Below are 22,859 nucleotides of genomic sequence, written 5' to 3'. Positions count from 1 at the left end.
ACTGAAACTCCGTGACATCTCAGAACTCTCTAAATTACAACTTTTTATAAAATAAGTTTTCATGTAGCACTTAAGGGGGAGGAAAGGGGGAGCTTCGAAATTTTTTACCCTTTAAGTGCTCGACAAGGGTACCCGGGTACCCACAAATTGAAATGCTTGTAACTTTGGCAATATTTGACCGATTTGGACCAACTTACCACCTAAAGATTCAGAAACTTATCCACTTCCAGTAGGGTTACAACAGAACCGGAAGTGGTTCATCTGGTTTCCGGAAATCCGGTATTCCGAGGATGTGTTCCGGAACTAAAGCTAAAAAGTGCTGAAAAGGATTTTTCTATCTTCGCTAAAGAGATAGAAGGTTACTGTCTTCTGGAAAAATTCTTGTAATAATATGCTCTAAAACCTTGCAGAACCCGTAAATGTGTTATATTGAAACTGAAGGAAATAAAATTTTTATTTCACTTTTAGGGGGATTAATCAAAGTTTGAATTCCACAAAACGATAGAACTTTTAATTTCAAGAAACTCTTCCAAAGCCTTCATAAACCTAAAATCAAGTTTTCCCACTCAAAACTGTAATGCGCACGTTTATGTGGTTTTGGACCACTGTGAAGCCCCACTGGAATATGTTCCGGAATGGCCATGCCAAGGCAAAATCATCAGATAGAGTCAAAACAATGAGAAACGACCTTCCGGAGTAATTTCATGAATATAGATACCCAAATTGCCAGTGTTGCAAGCCAAACAGTTCTGTGGCCACAGGAGGTCCCACGGGAACTTGTTCTAGAATGGCCATTCCGAGGATAAATCATTATACGGTTTTAAAACTATGAAAAATGACCTTTCGGAGTCATTTGAGGAATTTTGGATACCCATATTACTATGATTACATCAAAAATCTTAAAAAGTGCCTTAATTCCGGAACACACTCTCGGAATACCGGATTTCCGGGAACCAGATGAACCACTTCCGGTTCTGTTGCAACCCCACTGAAAGTGGATAAGTTCCTAAATCTTTAGGTGGTAAGATGGTCCAAATCGGTCAAATATTGCCAAAGTTACAAGCGTTTCAATTTGTGGGTACCCGGGTACCCTTGTCGAGCACTTAAAGGTGTTTTTTTTGTCGAACACATAACGGTTAACGATGGTCACAGTTGTTAAACGGTCTTTAAAGTTATGCTTGGTATCCAACAAGATACCTAAATCTCTAACAACAGTTACTCTATTCAATACTTGACCAAACACTTTGCAGTCGTATAGCAATAGAGAGTGTTTTCGAGAAAATGATATGACGCAGGATTTTGAAGCATTCAAAACCATTTTGTTAGTAATATACCGTGTTGAAAAGTTCTCCAGTTCCTCTTGAAGAAATTCAAGTCGTCAACATTTTGTATGACATGAATCATTCATCGGCAATCCAAGACGGATCGTCGATGAATAAATTCATGAAATTGGTGTTTGGAGAGGGTTTGTAAACAAAACTATGTTGTTTCTCTGTTGAGAGTGAGTGAGAGTGAAACAGTTGAGTGATAATCCAAGTGATGTGATGTGAGAGAAGAAGAACAGGGTGCCATATTGGATTTTATCAAAAAATGACCGTTTTCACCATGAGCCCCCCACCGATTTTCATTTTCAAGACCACCATTGGAAAGCTGAGAAAAAATGCTATAAGAAACATTTATTAAATTGGGTGTGCAATGGCATTAACTGAATAAAACTACCAGTTATTTGTAGCAAGGTTCACAATTTTCAGATAATTATTGTGATTTCTTAAAATGAAAATCGGTGGGGGGGCTCATGGTGAAAACGGTCATTTTTTGATAAAATCCAATATGGCGACCAAATCCAAGATGACCGCCAAATTTTTTTTACTCCATTTGAAAGCCCTGTTCTTCTTTTTTACAGGACCGGACCATTTGTTAGTTGTTTCATGGCAAATTTATGAAATATCACATGATATAGATCTCAGGGTTTGCTCAAAATTCAACTTTTTTTGAAACTGTTAGGCCCCTTGGCGAACGAGGGGTCCACTATTTCGAGGTATCAAAAGTGTAATTCTTATTTTTTAACCATTTTCAACCAATTAAGCGCAAAAGTTCCAATATTTGAAGACCTCGTGTCAGTAGTGGACCCGTTTCAGCGAGAATTACTCAGAAATGGAGCCAATGATTGGCAGAGATTCACAAACGTATGTTTTTACAGTCAGTTCGGCATAGCAAAACCACATTTTATTGTTTGTATAGAATACAGTCTACGATGAACTCGACCTCTTTTTCAAGAGGTTAGAACTACATGAGCCTTTTGTCTAGTAATTTTTGTTGAAATCTGGCCACTACCGATACGAGGTCCTTGGATATTGAAAATTTTCTGTTTAATTGGTGGAAAATCAGTGAAGTTCACTTTGAAGTCGCACTTCGTTCACTAAAGGGGTGGGCAGTTTTCAAAAAAGTTTTTTTGTGGAAACCCTTACATCTTTATCATGTAAAATAGTCTATTAAACATGGTTTTGTAAACAGGAAGGATAGGATTTTCAAATCAACTAAAAATTTTTTGGCGGTCATCTTGGATTTGGGCACTATAATAGAATTAATCAGATTTTTTCGCTCTGAGCGCATCGACCGATTGTAGTTTCAAGCTTACCATTGGAAAGCAGAAAAAATTCTATAAGGAACACTCATCATGTGGTGTGTGCATTGGAATTAACCCGATGAAGCAACCAATTTTGTTTGGAAGGGCTTAGAATTATACGAAAAAATGTTGAAAAATGGAATTTTTCTAAAGGTACTATTGTAGATATAGCTTGCTAAGAAAAGTTGCTTACGTTTTCATAAAAAAAAGTTTCATTTTGCGATGCTTATGAATTTATGAAGTTTTTGAAATAAGCGATATGTAAGAAAACGTTTTTCTTGGAGTTTTCTGAGAAAGGAGAAGTCCTCGAATTTTAAAAACATATTTTATTTTTGATTTTGAAGAGGTTTTAATCCAGAGGGTCATACATGTTTAACATGTTTACATATTTGCCCATTGTTTTGTCTTTGTTTTTAACGATAAAAGACTGCGAAAATTATACGTGGCACGCTATGTCCGAAGGTATTTATTATTTAAGTTACATGCACCTCAGATTTCTCTTCACAGGATGTTAGTATTAATCAAAACAATTAATTTAGAGAAGGTCTTAAAATTTTCTATCTCGGGTTTTTTGAAAAATTCAATTTTCAAGGTTATTTCGGGGTCATCCCCTCTCAAGAGATCATATCCGATGTAATCGACCACCTCCGATTTTAACCAAATTTGGTATAATGGCCTATTCCGACCCCACATTATATTTCTCAAAGTTTTGTATGGATTGAACAATCCCCCAAATTGAACAATGCACATGCACATGCAGTGAAAAATGAGTATTTTCGAAAATCTGAGAAAAATGGAGAAGCGTCACTGCAAGGGGGATTGATCAATCCGTACGAAACTTTGGGAAAATAAAAGTGGGGTCGGAATGAGCAGTTATACCAAATTTGGTTGAAATCGGAGGTGGTCGAATACAACGGATATGATCACTTGAGAGGGGATGACCCCGAAATAACCTTGAAAATTGAATTTTTCAAAAAACCCAAGATAGAATATTTTAAGACCTTCTCTAAATTAATTGTTTTTATTAATACTAATATCCTGTGAAGAGAAATCTGAGGTGCATGTAAGTTAAATAATAAATACCTTCGGACATAGCGTGCGTGGTTTAAGTTAATGCTTCCTCGAAGTAAGTAGTGCAAATGTTCCAGGAAGCTGCGTAATTGCTTTTCAATTGTTTACAAAACAATTTTTTATCTCCCGCGTAAGTCTAGTATTCTTTTCGTTTATTCACATGCAGGTCTTCTATCCATAAACACCGAATGCAAATATTAGGCGCTATATTCGGAGCTTCTGTCATTTTTTTTTGCTCATTGATATTTAGCAAATGAGGTGCAGAGTTTACACAGAGTAAACTGTTATATAGAAGAAAACAATTTTGAAGTCTTTACATTTTTTAGCCCATTTTGATGAGTTTTCCTTGATTGAGTTGTTAACTTGATAAAATTAACTTAATTGTACATGCACCTTACTTTATTTATTAGACCATTGGACATTAACCCTCTCTGTCCCAGGGGTGTTTTGGTGGTTTACAGTTTTTGATCATGTAAAAAAGCTATTAATTAAGAATTCGTCAAACGCAACTATACACCTTGTGAAACAATGTTTTTACTACGTTACAAAATCAAAATATCCATATTTGAATGCCTCAAAAATTTTATCGGTCGATTTGAGTATCGGAAGTCATGGAGCACCTGTGCTACCATGGGACAGAGAGGGTTAATCCAGTCACAGTCATAGGACACTTTAATGCCTTAATTCAGCGGTTCCCAAATGGGGGTTCGCGAACCCCCAGGGGTTCGCCAAAACTTTAGTTCGCTGCAGAACAGTATAGGGAAATCCGTCAGGGGGTACGCGAACCGAAAAAAGGTTGGGAACCGCTGCCTTAATTAATAAATCATATATGGAAGTCTCAAAATTTTTGTTGAATGAGAATCTAATGAGAATGATTCGATGCTGCTTTGAATTTCAGCTTGTACAAAACATCGTGCGCTTCCATTGGAAAGTCTAAAAGCGCCTAATGTTTATGCAACCAAGTGTCATTCAAAGTCGCACAGACAGAAAACGGAGCTTCAGCTTATTCAGCATGGCATAAAACCGAATTGAACATGCATTTCAAGGCCTGTAATAATATATTGTTTTTGTTTATGTTTTTATTTTTGCAGTGTATCAGCAGCAGCTAGCCCAACATGAACAGGCAAACCACACTTCTTCGGCCACCAAAGAGTTGGACGATCTAATGGCATCACTTTCAGATTTTAAGGTAGGTCTATTGACAGACTGTATTAGTATGTATATGATCTGTGCGCCGTATGGTAAGTGTCTAGAACTTGAGGCACACCGTCGTCGAAAATATAAATAACCTGGCTCCAAACTTTCGCAGATGCGTTTGTGTACGGTTTGTATTTAGAACGCAGTTCTAATTTTACTTTTGCTTTCGTCTCTTTTCGGAGAAAAGTGACCCTTGAAACGTGAAAGTCGATGGTACGTCAATCTAAATGCTTGTCAGCTTTTAATTAGTTGATTTTTTTATCCCCATTGGATGTTATTGACATTTACTTTAGTATTTTAAAGAGATGGTCGATATTGATTATGGAATGTTTCAGAGGCATGCTAAGAATAACATTTTGATGTTTGATTTAGCACATTGTTTTTCAACCAGGAGAGGAAACCTTACCTAACACAAGCATCGAAATATACACCACAGTCGGTTAGCCAGGTCATTTGTCGTTCGGAATCAGCCGGTAAAAAACTCTAATTTTATGCTTATTTGTGGCGACGTTCCCTTTAGAGTCCCCCTCTTGACACAACGCTTATTCACGGCTTCGTACACATGTTTCGGGCGTTATTTATTGACCGAAAACGAAATTACACAATAGTTGATTCAGATTGTTTATTAACAGTATACGGTTAACAGAATGCCGATTATTTGATATGCTTAATCCCTTTGTCCATCAACAGTCAACAGCTGAGGTTTTTAAATTAAAAATGTTTTTGGATTTTTATAATGAGCCTAGTTATGTCATCTACACTCAGTCAAAATCTCATGGTTAGTTTATTCAGTATTATAGTAGGTATATTTTCTAATGAACATTGTTGCATAGCTGCAGATGTCAAAATAAAATGATGTAATACTCTCTGCCAATAAATACACCATCTAATAATCGTACTGCTATGTAATCCCCTTCGAATGGTACCCGCTTCACAGCTAGATGCGATTAACCTATATCCGGCCTCTGTCTATGGGTTAAAATTTCGCTTAGCCAACAATTTTACGACTACACGGATTTCCGATCTATATTTAACCCGGGCACACAGTAGTGAGAGCGCAGTGAAGTTCGCATCTTGCATCTTTCCAGACCCCGTGGTTTATTATTCAATTTAATCTATCTCGCAATAAATCTCAAGCTTGTCTAAGTTCAAGATCGCCGGCACCTCGGAGGCTGCCGGCGCGTCGCTCGGCTGCAAACGCCTCCGCAAATGAACCGTTTGCAACGATTGCATTGATCGTGTGCAACTTGGCATTTTTCTGCTCCTTGTTGCTTACTGCGCTCGCGGTGGTGGTGGTGCAGCAACTGGAATTTCGATCATTTCGCACCATCTTGACTTCCAACCTATCACCTGTGTCCGTTGACAGGTACTTGGAAGTGGTTTAATTGCTTGCCAACTCGAGAAAGTACCGTTTCAATCAGCACATTGGATGTGACAACTCTTTATGCACTGCACACGCCCGTCAGTCGGCGCGAAAGCGTGGTTGCAAGCAACCTTGGCTCTACACCGCTGCTTTCGTCGTCGTGTGCGGTGTTTTTGAACGGGCAGCAATTAGACCGAAGCATTTAACCCATTTTAAATCGCACCTACTTGCTGCTGCGTGCATGCGAAGGTTGGGATTAGTGAAGTTCTAGTTGGAAAAAGTAATCGCTAAAATTTTGTTGAACAACGAAAATTTGATAAATTGCTATAACAACAATGATCGATCGGAACTAGATGGGCGACCCTTGGTCGCTAGCAGTTTTTTTCTGGCTCCCACTAATTAACGAACTGTATCCCTTTTAAAGAACATAATCGTACAGTTGGGATGGCTGTTTCGGCTGCAAGCGGCTAACATTTGCTACTTTCGGCGGCCAAACAAGGTAGCCGAATCAGTGCCAACATTCTGACATTGCCTGCCACCGAAATTGGCTGAATGATGATGTGGGGTATGTATATCCATTCGGAATGTAGCATTTACGAATCCATTCGAACGTGAACGCCAAATGATCAGTCCAAATGCCGTGAAATAGATGTAAGGGGAAATATTTAGACGATTGGAAACGGTAATAGTCGATTTGCGTTATAGTTGACCGGTCAGGTTGTGCACAAATTATTAACAGCTGCTACTTGTCGATGAACTGACACTCGACAACATCAGTAGAAATCGTGAACGATTTTTAATGCATTTGGTTGACGCTAACAATACAAAGGTCAGCTTACGGTAATGATCAATGATTTCCGTAACAAATTCATTAGAATTCTTTTGAGGATTTTTTTTATTTTGATTGCTAAAACTATCCAATTAAAAGAATCGTTTAAGTAAAGTAATGTTGTTATTTATTTACAGCATGTCCATTAGATTATTTCAAATGTGAATGCCAAACTTTAATGGAAGATGATAAAAAATATCCGTTAGACATTGGGCCGGTTCAAACAAGCTTCTATAGATATAATTTTAAATTTCGATAGCACCCTTTTTCATGGAATTGCTGTATACCAGCGTTCGATCGATTCACTACCTGGTGTATCTCGGTATTTTACGGAATGGCTCAGTTCCAACTAATGAGGATGCAGCCCGACCTTTACATTTCTTCTCAGTTGATCTCAGATAATCGCCGCCACCATACGTTCATACTGATTTCGCCGAAAAACGTCGATTAAATCGAACAAACATTTCTTCTCAGTTTACCAACTTCTCGGATGTTCCTCAAGGCAGCAACAAGGGACCTCTCCTGTTTATGCTATTTTTCATGCCGCCACCATAAGTTCATACTTATTTCGCCGAAAAACGTCGATTAAATCGAACAAACATTTCTTCTCAGTTTACCAACTTCTCGGATGTTCCTCAAGGCAGCAACAAGAGACCTCTCCTGTTTATGCTATTTTTCAATGATAATACTTCGCTGCTACAAGTTGAACGCAAGCTATCGTATGCTGATGACTTAAAACTATATTCGAGGTTCGTCCCACAGATGATTGTATCTGGCTTCTGAAGCGTTTGTTGATTGTAGTAGGAAAAAACTCGCTTTGTTATCAGTATCCCGAAACATCAAGTAATGACTGAAGTTTTCGGAGCGTCTTAGTAGAATACAAAACTTGGAAATTAAATAAAAAGAAAACTTATCCAATTTAATTCTACTATGTATATTTATTGTTGACAGATACGTATTTTGCCTACGATTTGCAGGCTTCCTCGGCGTCTGTTTTCGAACTCGAACCAGTTGTTGTGATTTTTAGTTCGGACGATGAAAAATTTTAATGGACGGGTTTCAAAACGATACGACGGATTTAAGAAATATTTGCGTTGCGTAATTTCAATAATATGCTTTAATACACTCAAGTCTTTTTTTACACGGTTTGTTTTTTTCGATTACTCGAAAACGGTGCAGCTAAGGAACTATTTACAATCTACGTGAGGAATGTCGAGCTACTCACAAATGTATTGAGAAATTAATGAATGGTCCCCGTTCCCCGTTACCCCGTTCTTAATACTCAAAAAACTAAACCGTGTAAAAAAGTACTTGAGTGTAATCGCTTTTCAGTGATTTTAAAGTTCACTGATCGGAAGGTAAGTGTGTTTTAGTCAAATCAGCACAAGAACTTTTGGAGTATTCATTAAATCCATCCAACAAAGGATGAAAATTAGAATGGCTTTACTTACTACAACGGGAATTAGAAATAAACCATAGTTATGGGAAATACTAGTTTTTAGTCTGAGTTACAATTTTATTCTTTCCCCTCCACGGTTGCATGCTTAGTAAACTACTTACGATCTTTTGGCTTATGTTAGTTCCTTTGGTCAACGTAGAATTGGTGTTTTTTCTTACTTGGCAAACAACTTGCCATCAGAGTAGGCACACACACACACTTCGGATTCTGCTTAGCTTAGATTTCGATATCTCCAAGCGTTGTGTCGATCTCCTGGGTCACCGAGTTTTGGATTGCGGCCGGTAAGCGATGATATTCGTTGTCTGTGGAATCAGAACCAAAATAAAAAGGTCCTTCGAGGAGTGCTATTACCCATACAGTCATCGTTTGCTGTTTTGGTAAAGTCATCCCGCATGAGTGACCTCTCCGTCCGAAGACTTTTATCACTCATACAGTTGACAGCTCGGCTGGAAATGATTACTCGCAATTCACACTGAAGCAAACTTTCTACTGTGAGTGACCTTTCCGCCCGAAGACTTGGAGAGTTATCATTCCTACCGTAAACAGGTCAGAAGTGGGCTTAGGATGTAGGGTTCTCGAGCAGTTTGAGTAAAAGCATAGTAAAGTGCCAGAGACAATATAAAAACTTGTAAACATCGGTTACAATTCGGATGTCACTCCCCCCTATTGTCTCCCAGCCACTTGTAAATCCGCTTTCGTCCGAGAAACAAAGTCTTTTTCATATTTTGACTTCCACGCTTAATATTGTCACCCCTCCTCTTTTTTCAGATCCCCTCCCCCTCTTGTATTCCAGCAACTTGTAGAACTGCAATCGGTTTTTCATTTTGCAAGATGAACGCAATTCATTTTACTCATTTAGACTCTTTCCTTGCTAGGGATCTTCTCCCCTTTTGTTAATCCTCCTGTACTGTTGCTGCTAAGTTTGGGAGAAAACGGTTCAGGCGCTCCAGAGTTACAGCGGAGTATGGATACATACTCACATTTACTTTTAAATATTTAGACATTGCAATTCTTCAAAACTATGATATTTATTTGGTACGAAAGCTCTCAGAATGTAAAGAAATTTTGTGCACGGACAGTTTTTATTGACATATGAACCTTTGAGGTCACACAAAACTCTAATACAACGTAATTTTGATTTGGATATGGGGGGATTTTTAAAACTGAAGGGTTGCAAGTTACCCCGAACTATGTTTTCAACTATTTTAGGTCACAAATCAACAAATACGGCAGTTCTCTCTGTTCGTCTTTTGTCTGCTCCGAATTAAACATGTTAGTTTGCTTCTTGCTTCTACCAGAATAGAGCTGGGGTGGCGAAGGCTAGGAGTTGGCTACTCTTGCTGAAGATCGTTCCTCTTGTTTTGCTACCCGCTCGTCGAAGCAAACCTTCAATACCGTTATAGAATAACATACAGAACAGTCCATTCCCTTACCGCAACTTTCTGCGTGATTCGAAAGGACTCGAGAATGTCCCCCAAGCACGTACGTAACACATCACTCGTTCAAGCGTAGCTTTGATTAGCCGCGTTAGTTTGTTCGGAAAATCGTACTTGTGCATTATCTGTCATAGCTGTCCGCGCTCGACAGTATCGTATGCTGCACTGAAATCCAAAATGAAAATATGTTGCATGGGCTTGCTGAACTCTCGACATTCTTGGAGGATTTGCTGGAGAGTAAAAATTTGATCCATAGTAGCATGGTCCCCCATAAAACTCGCCTGATACTGCCCTGCGAAACAAAATCTGGGAGAGCACTTTGTAGGCGGCGTAGACCAGCGTAATACCGCGGTAATTACAGCAATCTAGTCGATCGCCCTTTTTGTAAATAGGACAAATCACACCTTCTATCCACTTATCCTGTAGTTTCTCCTCCTCTCAAATGCTTGAAATTATTCACTGAAGTGCTAAGTGCTTTTTGATCTACGATAACGGTTATAGTTTGTAGGTACTCCTAGGTAGAATGCTTAGATCGTTTTTGTAACATGTTGGCGCGTGTTTAAAGAATAAACAAAATACTCTTTTGTGTCATTTTTTTGCTGCGCATGGTCATCATATTAAGCATAAACCGCACTACAAGAATGGGGTTTTCAGAGGAAACAAGTAGAAATGAGGAGTAGAGTACGGGAGGGTATTTTCGGCATAATAAATTATAAATTCAGCCTATTTTCCTTTTCTTTCGCTAATAAAAATACTTTGCCCACATACACATACAATGAAGTTGCTTTTTACGCGGTTTTTTACGCGTATTTCAGAATTTACGCGGTTTTTTCTACGCGAATTTCGGAATTTACGCGGTTTTTACGCGATTCTCGGAATTTACGCGGTTTTTTACGCAAATTTCGAAATTGACGCGGTTTTTTTACGCGATTTTCGGAATTTATGCGGTTTTTTCACGCGATTTCCGGAATTTACGCGGATGTGCTCAAAACGTCTATTTTTTCGCGTAGTGTTGAAACCCGCAAAGTATTTTTACGCGAAATTTTGGTTTTTTACGCGAATTTTGGAATTTACGCGGTTTTTTTTACGCGGATTTCGGAATTTACGCGATTCTCGGAATTTACGCGGTTTTTTTTACGCGAATTTCGAAATTGACGCGGTCTTTTTACGCGATTTTCGGAATTTACGCGGTTTTTTTACGCGATTTTCGGAATTTACGCGGATGTGCTCAGAACATCTATTTTTTCGCGTAGTGTTGAAACCCGCAAAGTTTTTTTACGCGAAATTTTGGTTTTTTTACGCGAATTTTGGAATTTACGCGGTTTTTTTACGCGGATTTCGGAATTTACGCGGTTTTTACGCGAATTTCGGATTTTACGCGGTTTTTTACGCGAATTTCGGAATTTAGGCGGTTTTTTACGCGGTTTTGTTTCACGCGGGAAGTATCCTTCGCGTAAAAGCGACTTGAGTGTATAACTATTTTCTCAAGATAGTAAGTAATCTACTGTTTTTCATTGAAAGAACATCAAAACCACCTGTTTTTCCACTAGAACTAGACCATAGGCTGAAACACTAAAAGCAATCGCTTGATGGGCCGAAAATACCCTCCCGTGCCCTACTTCAATTGTCGCAATGAAAAGTAAGTTGTAAAAAATATTTAATTCTTCGAAAATGCCTAAAGATATTGGGGCAGGCATAGATGTATATTTAAATGCAAAAGAAGCTAGATTTTTCGACATAGTTAGTGATAATACGTGGTCATTCTACTAGCAATTTTGAAATTTTTTAGCTAAATACTATTTGAAATACGCCAAAAGAAGCAAAATAATATTAGAAACAATGTTGCTGAAGACATCAGATCTCCACAAATAGCACTCGAGAAATTATGAGGTTTTGTCCGACCGCCGGGTATATCTACCCCGCTGTGCCTTGTTTGACAGTACTTCGAATGTACGATATACCTCGCTTATATCGCTGCAATGTAAGTTCCGCTTTGTAAACTTATTACCGCTTCTAAGTGCGGCCAAGAAAATTGAAAATGCCTTGAAATACAGCCGCTTTCGGAAAAATGGTTGTTTTTGCAACGAGCGAGAGCGAAGCACGAAAGCAAACAATTCCGGATTATACGAAATATGAATCTGAATATTCGAAAAATTTATAGTAATTATAACCAAAAATTTACTTATTTTTTATGGTATATAGGATATATAAACCATTATACTTTGTTAATTTATATCAGAAAATACCGTGTTACCGTTATCGTATTTGTTTCGCACCGCACTGGAACACTTACGTGTATTATCGTTTTTCTTTTACAGATTTTTAGTTGTTTATGTACCTTTAAGGGGGCATAGTACTTTTTCAATTTAAAAAAATCGAAATTTTTTTTATTGATTATTTCGAAAGATTAACATTTTGACCATACCTGTTTCAAGTCATTTCGATGAATTCCAAAAATTGACAAAGTTACAGCTATTTGTACCGCGCATGTCTGGAGCGATTACACAGCGAATAAAAACTTCAACGTCGTTTTTCTCGAAACCAGGTTTTGAAAGTCGGTACCATAAATATCTCAAGAACGGCTCAAGCAATTCTCATGATTCTTTTTTTTGTTTTAAAGTCAACAAAATTATCTAGTGTTTGACCCATCCTTTTTTTGATATTACAATTTTTGTATTTTTTAGAAATGTTTAAAGTCAATTTTTTCGACTAAAAACGTTACTTTTATGTTTGAATGTCCGCCATTTTGTTATGCGTTCGAATTTTAAAAAAAGGATGGGTCATACACGAGATAATTTAATATACTTTCATGTCGTTTTGGAGTTTTTCTATTCGGATAAGCCCCCCAGCGCCAATCCATGGTATCGTAAATCATGTTTTTTTCGAATGATCATGTTCAAGAAGCCTTAGGGGAGAGGGGAAGAGGTTCACATATGCAAACAAAATTGTAAATATTAGTATAAAGTGCAATGTTTTGAATGCAAAAAACCCGAATCGATTCGCTTTTCGCGTTATCGAGAAAAAAATATTTGAAATAAGGCAAAAAATATGGTGTAAAAAGTACTATGCCCCCTTAAATGGCTTTTCTCATATCGATTTTGAGCGGGCCATCTATTGTGTCTCTATCGGGGGCCAATTTGTGACTATTTTCCAAACGGTGGAAAATATTCCTGTTCTAAGCACGGTGCGGTTGACATACCTCTGGGCTAAATATAGCGCTAAATATAAAATTTCAAATAAATTGATTGAGAATGGTTAGTGGAGACTGCTACATATTATGGTTCGAATTAACCATTCCATGCATCATAGTCACCGAAAGACACGAAGCATATATTAATTAGCGTAGGCTTGTTGAAATCTTGTTTCGAAGATTGTTTATTAGCTGATGACACGGTAAAATATTATTCCCTATGGTATACATGTTTGCTGTTGAACATGTTGAACTGAAGATCAAAATAAATGCATGCAAAGAAAAATTGGACCGTTCTTTGTTCGGCGTTGATTTTTCTTTTCAGCCGACGGTAATTTTACGGAATCTTTTTTTATCGTTTGTAAAGGAAATTTGGCAGAAAACGTGCGACGCTACACATCGTGGAGTCCAGTGCTCGTGTAGTTATTTTACGTTATTATTATTTTACTATATTATTTCAACGTTAACTTGGTCGTATTCATAATTTATGCTTATTAAGCTGGCAAGATATCAATAACTACTAGTGCTAAGGGTTAACTAATAAACTGCATTGGTAACAGTCTCTTTCTACTGACGCGTTCATACGGTGCTTGCGGCGTCAAATGATTATACAATAAATTTGCAACTTTATCTACGAGAAGCTCGTTATTGTCGTCGATCATAGGAAGTTAAACACTGTAACGCTCGGTTTAGGGAGAATGTCTCTATTGCGATTTGCTACAGTATAGATTTCTAGGACTGAAAAGCAGAAGCCCTAATAGTGTATGAATTGAAACATTCACCCTACTGTGTCGGATCGTTTAACAAACTAATGATAATGATACCGCAGCGGAGCAGCTTTGCAAAGACTCTGATGACGTGGGGTTGGGCAGTAACAATTAATACAATCAACGTATTAGTCATCGATAATATTCCTGTCGGCGCGTCCCTGAAAGAATCGAGCTCTCTCTCTCTTCGAAAGTGCGGTTTGTCAACAAATGGCTAGTTTTATTTCAATAACAGTCGTTTCAATAGTCGATAAGAAATTGCCACGTGTCAAGTGGCTAATGAAATTGCCTCTGCCAAATGTATTAACAGGATGGGCGTTTGCCATTTTTGAGAATGTTACGATGATGACTAAATTGGTTGGGATCAGGAGAAAAATTCGACTGCTGTCCGTTTCATGCTTTTACGGTTTTCAAGAGCGGAATGATTCGCCTCAATGGAATCATTAATTAATCCGCTCGTAATGAGTACACATTATGAAGCATAAAGTTGGCTTCAGTTTTTACTATCTACGAAGTCAAATTAGCACGTATTGCAGTTATTTATTTATTTATTGACGATTTCGTTCGTCATCGAGGAGCTATGTTAAAAATAGCTGTTGCGTAAGTCTGGTCGCACCATCAAATGGTACAATGGCTAAGTTCGCTTGTAATCCAGACATGCAGTAAACAAGAAATTGAGGTTGCCTAAATATCTGTGTCGCCTGTTGACTAGTAATTCTGATCATTTGTGGATCACATCTTTGATCTTTACCGTGTAGTCTAAAGCTAATTTTCGACAATTGATTCACGTTTTTTTTTCAACCAGAAATTTTGTAATCATAATGTGGTAATATGTTGACCCGGTTAAGGGCATTGGCCATTTTCGATGGAAGGAGATTTTGCGATGGAGACGACAGTGTGCAAGTGTAGTGTCATGTGCTCGTAATTTTAACTGCCAATGTCATGTCCAACGTTGTATATTTTGTTCTAACAAGACCTGCTAACACCCACCCACCCGATCTGTGTTTCTCCCTAGCGACTCGGAAAACCAAAGTGGTGGAAACAATATTATTTCAGATGGATTAGCATCATCGCACAGTTTACCCTTGGAGTGATCGAATTGGTCTATGGCTGGCCGGCAGTAAACGCGAGCAAAGCTAACTAATATGCTTTAACTGCCGTTACCATCGCTAGCGATGGTGCCAAAGCAACCGGAGGGTATGAAATATTTTGCCTTTAAACATTTTCGTCACGTTTGTTTTGCCTACGTGGCGACAAACTTTAATCGAAACGATGCCCATTTATCATTTTGATGGCTAATTTCAACGTGCGCCACTGACCGTGAAAGTCCTGAGGTGTGGAATAATTCATTGGAGATGGGGTGCTTTATTCCCTGGTAGTCGGGATGATCCATTTTAACTTTTTTTTTCTTAATATTAAGCCGTCGCCCAGAGTCGTCACACTATATATAGAAATGTCCATAACAAGTGAACGCGCCCCAGATTTGTGTTTGAGTCCGTTTGTATCCATAATATAGATCATTATGACGTTGATAGATAATCAATTTCATTCCGCAAAACATCATACGTCTCCATTGCATTAACGAAAATTTATTGCTTTAAAAAATCTACCTCAAAAACGAAAAATTATACATTTTTCATGTGTTATGTAAAATAACTCACCTTTGTAGAAAAAAGTGTCATGTCGCAAAATATAGTTAGAATGATTTTGCTGAAAATTGAATACAGTAGACTCTCGGAAAAGTTAATTGTTCAGAAAAGTTAAGCGAATATTAGCTCTCTACAACGCTCTAAAAAGTTAATTTTTACCTTAATTTTTCTGAGAGTTTGAATTTATTGGTTGTCTAAGCGTTCGTCCACACTCGCGAGTTTACCTTCTATCTTTATTTCTCATTTTTCAGTTTATTGTCGCCTTTCCACAGTTTTATACAGAGTCGCATCATAACTGGGATTAAATTAAACGTTTGTACCGGACAGTCGCAACAATAGTTTAATACGAGCACATAGTTACTTCAGGATTATTGATAACATACTGGAAAAGCGTAAACTCAGATGAATTTTAAATGCAAAAGAAAGAACAGCAAGGAACTAAAAATAAGCGCGAACATTATCAAAACGTAGTCGCAGAAAATACAAAAGTAAACTAGTGTAACCGAATATTTTAAACTTACTGAAAGGAACTAAGTATTATTTCATAAAGATCTTGCTTCATATTTCTTTCCATTACAACTTTCAAATACATAAAAATGTGTATCCTATATCCCGGAGTCCATTTTTCGCCTGTGTATTTATCATTTTCAATGATTTTAAGGACTACTCGGAAAAGTTAATAGTTCGGAAAAGTTAATCGACCCATTCCCCAATCGATGAACTTTTCCGAGAGTCCACTGTACTGTTATTTTGTTTTAGCAACTGGTTGCAAAATTTTGATCGACCGTTAATTTTATGCACCCATTATTCCAATACGCACGATAAAATTTAATGCGCATATGCTGCACAACTACGGAAATTGCTGAAAATTATATACTAGGTCAGCTCGAATCTTACGATCCGGAATGAAAACTGCGGATACATTCCATTGGCCAGTGTTTGCGAAGATGTTTAATCTTTGTATCACTTCTTTGAGTTCTTATGTTGCATAATATAGCTCTAAGATGTTGTACAAAAAAGAGTCATAACCGGAAACTGAAACAAATAGTTTTTATGCTCGCATTGGATTTCATTCAATTGAATAAAAATTTATCTCCGCTGTGCCGATCCTATAGGTAGGCAAAATTGCTCTTTTGTGTGAGTGGCTTTGAACCGTCCATTGTCTGCCGCGAACCGATTCAAATGGTCGGTATTAAGTCAGACAGAATCGAGTGACAAAATTCTGACTTCGAGAAAAACGCATTCATAGTTTGCTGCGTTTGAAATCATCTTATAACTCTGGCTGTTTGCAACATTCATGTAGTCTGATCAAAGTAAAATGTTGCTTAGAAAATTCTTGATCGTTTGCTGTCATTAATTTTTTTTTTAATTTTGCGATTTGGTCCTATCCGATTTAACACCGACCATGTGATATCGCGACAAGCAATCGAGTTGAGCAGGTGAGTCGAGCTGTCAAATCAAGCAAACGAGTCAAGCAGTTGGGTCGGGCAGTCGAGTCAAGCATTCAAATCTAGCAGTCTAGTCGAGCAGTTAAATCAAGTTGTTCAGTCAAGCAGTCCAGTAGAACAGTTCAGTCGAGCAGTTGAATCGAAATGTCGAGTCTAGCAGTTAAATCGAGCAGTTAAGTCGAGCAGTTGAACCGAGCAGTCCAGTTGAACAGTTTAATCGTGTAGTTGGGTGGAGTAGTCCAGTGGAGCAGTTGAATCGAGTAGTCTATTCGAGCAGCCGAATCAAACAGTTTTTTCAAGTAGTCTAGCCGAGCAGCCGGGTCAAGTGGCTCAGTCGAGCAGTTGAATCGAGCAGCCGAGTCGAGTAGTTGAGTAGAGTAGTCCAGTCGAGCAGTTGCATCGAGCAATCGAGTCGAGCAGTTGAGTCAAGTAGTATAGTCGAGCAATTGAGTCAAGTAGTATAGTCGAGCAGTTGAATCGAGCAAATGAGTCTAGTAGTTTAGTCGAGAAGTTGAATCGAGCTGACCAGTTGAGTTGAGTCCAGTCAAGCAGTTCAATAGACCAGTTCAGTCGAGGCGTCAAAACGAGCAGATGAATCAAGCTGTTCAATCAAGCAGTCCATTCGAGCAGTTGAATCGAACGGGCCAGTCGAGCAGTTCAATCGTGCAGTTAGGTCGAGCAGTTGGGTCGAGTAAAAAGTCGAGCAATTGGATCGAGTAGTAATTCGGGCAGTCGGGTCGAGTAGTCCACTCGAGCAGTTAAATCGAGCTGTTCAGTCCAACAGTCAAGTTGTTCTGTCCAATTAAGCAGTTGAGTCGAGCAGTCGAATCGAACAGTTCAGTCGAGCAGTTCAGTTGAGCAGTCCAGTCGAGCAATCAAATCGAGCAGTCTAATCGACCAGTCCAGTCGAGCAGTCTAGTCAACCAGTTGAGCAATCGACCAGTCGAGCAGTGAGGTGACTGAGAATAGAACTCATCGCTACGAAACCTGGATTTGGCTACAGACAAGCCTCTTATATAAATAGACTAGCTGGGTATAGCTAGTGCATTGCAAGCGCCCAACGTTAAGCGAATAAGGTACCTATCATCTATAGTAGATATATGTTACATGCCTTGATAGTTTTTATTTGATTGTTTGATAGTTTGATAGCATTTATTTCATTCATATATTTTACAGAACGTGCTTGCAACATTTAGTTGCAACTGGCGGGAAAGCGCCGAAACTACATTTTATTTGCTGGTTGCTACCATGGCGCTGAGATTTTCGTTAAAGACTGGATAAAGTTCTTATATTATTAGATATTTATGGTCATTTTCGTTATAAGCCAAAAAAGTGTTTCGAAAATTCAACTTGACAGTATTTCCTTTATCGTTTTATAAACCACATTGCCTACTCATTCGTGCACAAACACTTAAAGAATGTCATATTAATGATAGGTCAAGGAATCCAGTCAGTAGAATTGCTTTCTTAATTAATCTTTTATGCATGTAATCTTAGAACTCGAAAAATATTTTTTTATTCGATTTTTAGTTAAAATTTAAACGTGAAAACCAAATCAATTCTTTCCTTTCGCCTACACGTTATTATTTTCTATGCTACCTACAAAAAGAAAGACAAATTTGATAGAAACAAATTTCTGTCGATCATACTAATTATTTTTTTACCCCCCCCCCATTTATCAAGCCAATTTCTAAGAGGGGGAGGGGGGAGGTTGGTTTACAAAAACTTTTGAAAATAATTTGCAATGGCCTTACGAGCTTAATGTCTCAATCATTGTGATGAATATTATTTAACGAAAATATCCCTATCAGACACTGTTTTGTCGATGAAGATATCATCTGAGAAATAGTGGACCAAAAATCTGGCGCCCACTTCAAGGTAGATTCTGTCTGTGCAGCCCCTTTTGGGAAATCGCCACCCACCTAAGCAGTACCAAATGTTTGCTGTCCTCAAAATAGATTGTTTATTAAATGATTCGTCAAATCTACTAAGTAGACGTCCTTAGACGAAAAGTCGCTGTGCAAAAAAGGCCACCGCCGTTTTCCAACTGTTTTCCGTAACGCAATTCAATTCATGTAGCACAAGCGGACACCTTTCACTTCGCACTCGCTCTACTAGACACGTGCACATAAATCCGCTTCACGGTTACCAGAAACTCTGCGCCATTTATGTATTTCATGAACCGCTAAATTAAGTACCTTACTTTGTCTGCCGGATTACCTCCGCGTCAGGAAAGGGTAATGCAGCGGAAAAGTCAAAGCCATGAAGCGAGCGGCACCAGTAAAAGACCTGCATGACAAATGGACCGCACTTCAATCGAAGCATACGTATTTTCGCGGTTTACCTGCAGCAGCAGCTTCCGCCTCGGCTGCCGAAACGTGATGGCAAACACAAACCTAACGAGGATGATCTAGCCGGAGCTAAAATCTTTGCACCTTGTGCAAACAAATACTAAACATAGGCCCAAGCATCGGCCCATACCCTATGTGCAACCGTGAAACAGTTTGGTGATCTTCACCGCTCTCGATCGGTCACGGGACGGAACGGTGGCGATCGGTCAATGGGATGCTGCGGGTGTTTTTTCGTATTTATGGGGGATTTCCTTCTGGCTGTCTGGTCGCGGACACTTGAGCGGCAGCGCTGTGTGTTGCACACGGCGCTAGGATTTTTCGGGCAACGCTTGGCTGGCCTGGCAGCAGTGTATGTATATGTATCCATGAAGGAACGAAGTGCAAGTGAAAGACGCGGCGACGACTTCGACGCAGAGCTCGATAAGATCGTGTGCCGTTATGATCTCTACGCGGAGTAACATCGCTGGCTGGGAAACTGCCCGTCGACAGAGTGTGGGAGTTTACCGCACGGCAATTCCAAGTCAAGAATCGCGCAATGAAGCGAAGCTTGAGGCACATATTAGTATAACTATGGTAAAAGGCGCGTGGTTTGCTGCTGGCGAGCATGATGGTTTGATTGGTGCAGTAAATTATATAATGATGGCCGACATTACTATGTCAGTAAAGAGAAATGCGTGATTCATTCTTAATAGATTCTATTAGAATTGGCAAGTTTCCATTAACCAGCTTGCAAAGGAATATCTTTTAATATTTCGAACGAATGATTTCACATTTTCAAAATTATCGTGCAAAATAGGCCGAAAGGTTCCAAAATCACTCGTTCGACCTCAAAACTAACGGATAGCCCCCTGCCTCTTGTGACCCAACGCCACTTGTTTATCTGTTTTCGTTTCAGGGGAAGTTTAGTTCAGTTTAGATTCAGATGAGCGTCATTAAATAATGAAAGATTTTGAACACTAATAATTCTGCCAGTTCTGAACAGTTTTCAATAGTTGGTATACCAATCGATTCATAAAAGATGTAGCAATTGTACAGGGTGAGTAGCATTAATTGTCAGTGTTTTTTGGACGTGTTTAATTAAAAATGAGTTATTCACAGATGTATCTGCATATTTTTCGTTGAGAGTGATTCAAATGTCACCACAGCTTGCAAGTTTGTTTTGAATTTTTATTCGTTTAAGAGTCGCATTTTTTCTCAGCTTTCCGATGGTGGTCTTGAAATTAAAATCGGTTGGGGAATCATGGCGAAAACGGCGATTTTTTGATAAAATCCAACGTGGCGGCCAAATCCAAGATGGCTGCCAAAATTTTTACTCTATTTGAAAGCCCTGTTCTTCTTTACAAAACCGGGCCATTTGTTAGTTGTTTCATGGCAAATATCTGAAATATCACATGATTTAGATCTCAAGGTTTGCTCAAAATTCTTTTTTTGAACCTGTTAGGCCCCTTGGCGAACGAGGGGTCCACTATTTCAAGGTATCAAAAGTGTAATTCTTAATTTTTAACCATTTTCAACCAATTGCAAGGGTGCGAAAGATGTCGGCAGCTGCTCAAGCGGCACGGGGACTGTGAAATTCTGTATTCGGAGGAAAAAATGTTCTTGCTACAGAATAATCCCCGTGACATACAAGCTGTTCAAAGGTTCCAAAATGTCTCCGGGATGATGATATGGGGATGTTTCTCCAAAAATTTGAAGGTTTTATTGCTGTTCATTGAACCTGGTGTTAAAATCAACACTAAATATTACATCGATAATGTTTAGATGCGAACCATTTGCTTCCCATTGTCAAAAATCACTACAAGAGTTCACCTTACTGCTTCCAACAAGATTCTGCACCGTTTCACCAGGCGAAAGCTACACCGGCATATCAAAAAACAGCAGCACTCGACAAAATAGCGATTGGCGATCAGCTCATGTCTCTCAGAGGCCATATGACCGATTCCGGCCCCGGGGAGAGTTTCTTTTCTGATTCAAGCACGGAACTGATTTCGAAGGAACTTGTACGGGCCCTGGAATCGACCATACGGCCTTTGAGAGACATGAGATGATCGCCAATCGCTATTTTGTCGAATGCTGATATTTTTTGATATGCAACACGACATATTTTACTGATGCTGAAATGTCCCTTTATGGGAGCCAGTTCCGGATTCATAGTGTCCCCCCGGATCCGGATGGTGCGTGCCATGGCTCGTAACTGCAAAGTAACTAATATGTCCACAGTCGATGATATATTTACAAAAATAAACAGATTTCAAACAAATTTTAAATATTTGGCAACTTTATCTAAAAAAGCCATGTCGCGGTCCCTCAAGGAACTCCGTAATAACTCCGGGGTCATAAGACATATGGCCATTATCTATAGACATTATGAAAATAGAAAAGATTTTCGGGAGATTCCCCAAATTTGGTGAAAAAATATTGAAAGATAAAACAGTTACGACCATTTTAGTGAATTTTGCTGTGCTAAAAATGATGTAGACCTTAGAGGGGGTATTTAACAAAGTTGCTTATTTTAATGTGTTTTACAACTTTTCTGAAGACACCATACCTTTTTCAACGTATTTAAATAAACGAAACTTTGTTCACCCTAATGCAACCACCAAAATCACAATAGTTTTCTTTAACGTACAAATGCGTGTCTTTGGAGAAATTTATTAATAAAATTGAAATAATAAAATGAAATATAAAACCTGCATTTTTTGACCTTGAAACCATTCCAAATGACGATTTTGGGTTTTCCGATGGATAACACAGTTTCACCACATTTGGTCCAAATTTTGGTATGCCCGGCTCATAATGGGTTAAAAGATGAATTCACGGTCACTCTAATAGTGCAGAAAGATGTGTTATATTTTATTAATAAACTTCTTTAAAGACACTATTCTTAAAAAATTACGCATTTTTTACCCAATTACTAATGTCCGTTTTTTGCGATTCTGGACCACTGTGCATCCCGGCAATCATGCAGTTCATAAATGCACAAGTATATTTTCTCTTACCTAAGATCTTCGCAGTCCGATCGCGTCGATCAATGTAAATTGATATATACGGGCGGAAAAAAATGTTGCTCATGTTGCTTGTTCAACAATCATGTCCGAGCATTTTAAAGATTTTTTTTTGTTTTACTACTCGTAGGAAAGTGATATAAGGACATTTCTCTGAAACATCTTGATACCGTTTTGACGAAAAATTTTCCGCTTGCAATTTGGAATGATGCACTTCGATATATCCGTTAAAATACATATTAGAAATAATCTTCTAAGCATAAACATAAAAGGTGTAAGAGAAAAACTGGCAAATCTTGTGTATCCAACGATTTTTTTTTTAAATTGACTAATTTTCCATACAAAATGCTCGAAATCTCAGAACTAGTGTAGATGTGTTAGTGCAAAGTGTAGATGACAGCTCGCATTGTTTCGCATATTTCAATTTACTTTGCGCGTCAATAACGAAGCCAGACAATAACCGTGTGT

General features: G+C 38.5%; 1 protein-coding gene across 7 annotated transcripts in view; it reads left to right on the top strand.

Moving 5' to 3' along the window:
- LOC128744082 (paxillin) overlaps positions 1 to 22,859 on the top strand; it is a 157,509-nt gene that overhangs the window by 121,093 nt on the left and 13,557 nt on the right. For all 7 annotated transcript variants that reach the window (XM_053840853.1, XM_053840849.1, XM_053840852.1 and 4 more), the window contains exon 6: positions 4,789 to 4,886. In XM_053840853.1, coding sequence (XP_053696828.1) covers positions 4,789 to 4,886 — 98 coding nt within the window. The remainder of the gene's footprint in view (positions 1 to 4,788; positions 4,887 to 22,859) is intronic.

The sequence above is a fragment of the Sabethes cyaneus genome, chromosome 3, assembly GCF_943734655.1.
Source record: "Sabethes cyaneus chromosome 3, idSabCyanKW18_F2, whole genome shotgun sequence".
Classification (NCBI taxonomy): Eukaryota; Metazoa; Arthropoda; class Insecta; order Diptera; family Culicidae; genus Sabethes; species Sabethes cyaneus.
Note: the sequence above shows the minus strand (reverse complement) of the source record. Positions and strands in the feature narration are given on the sequence as shown.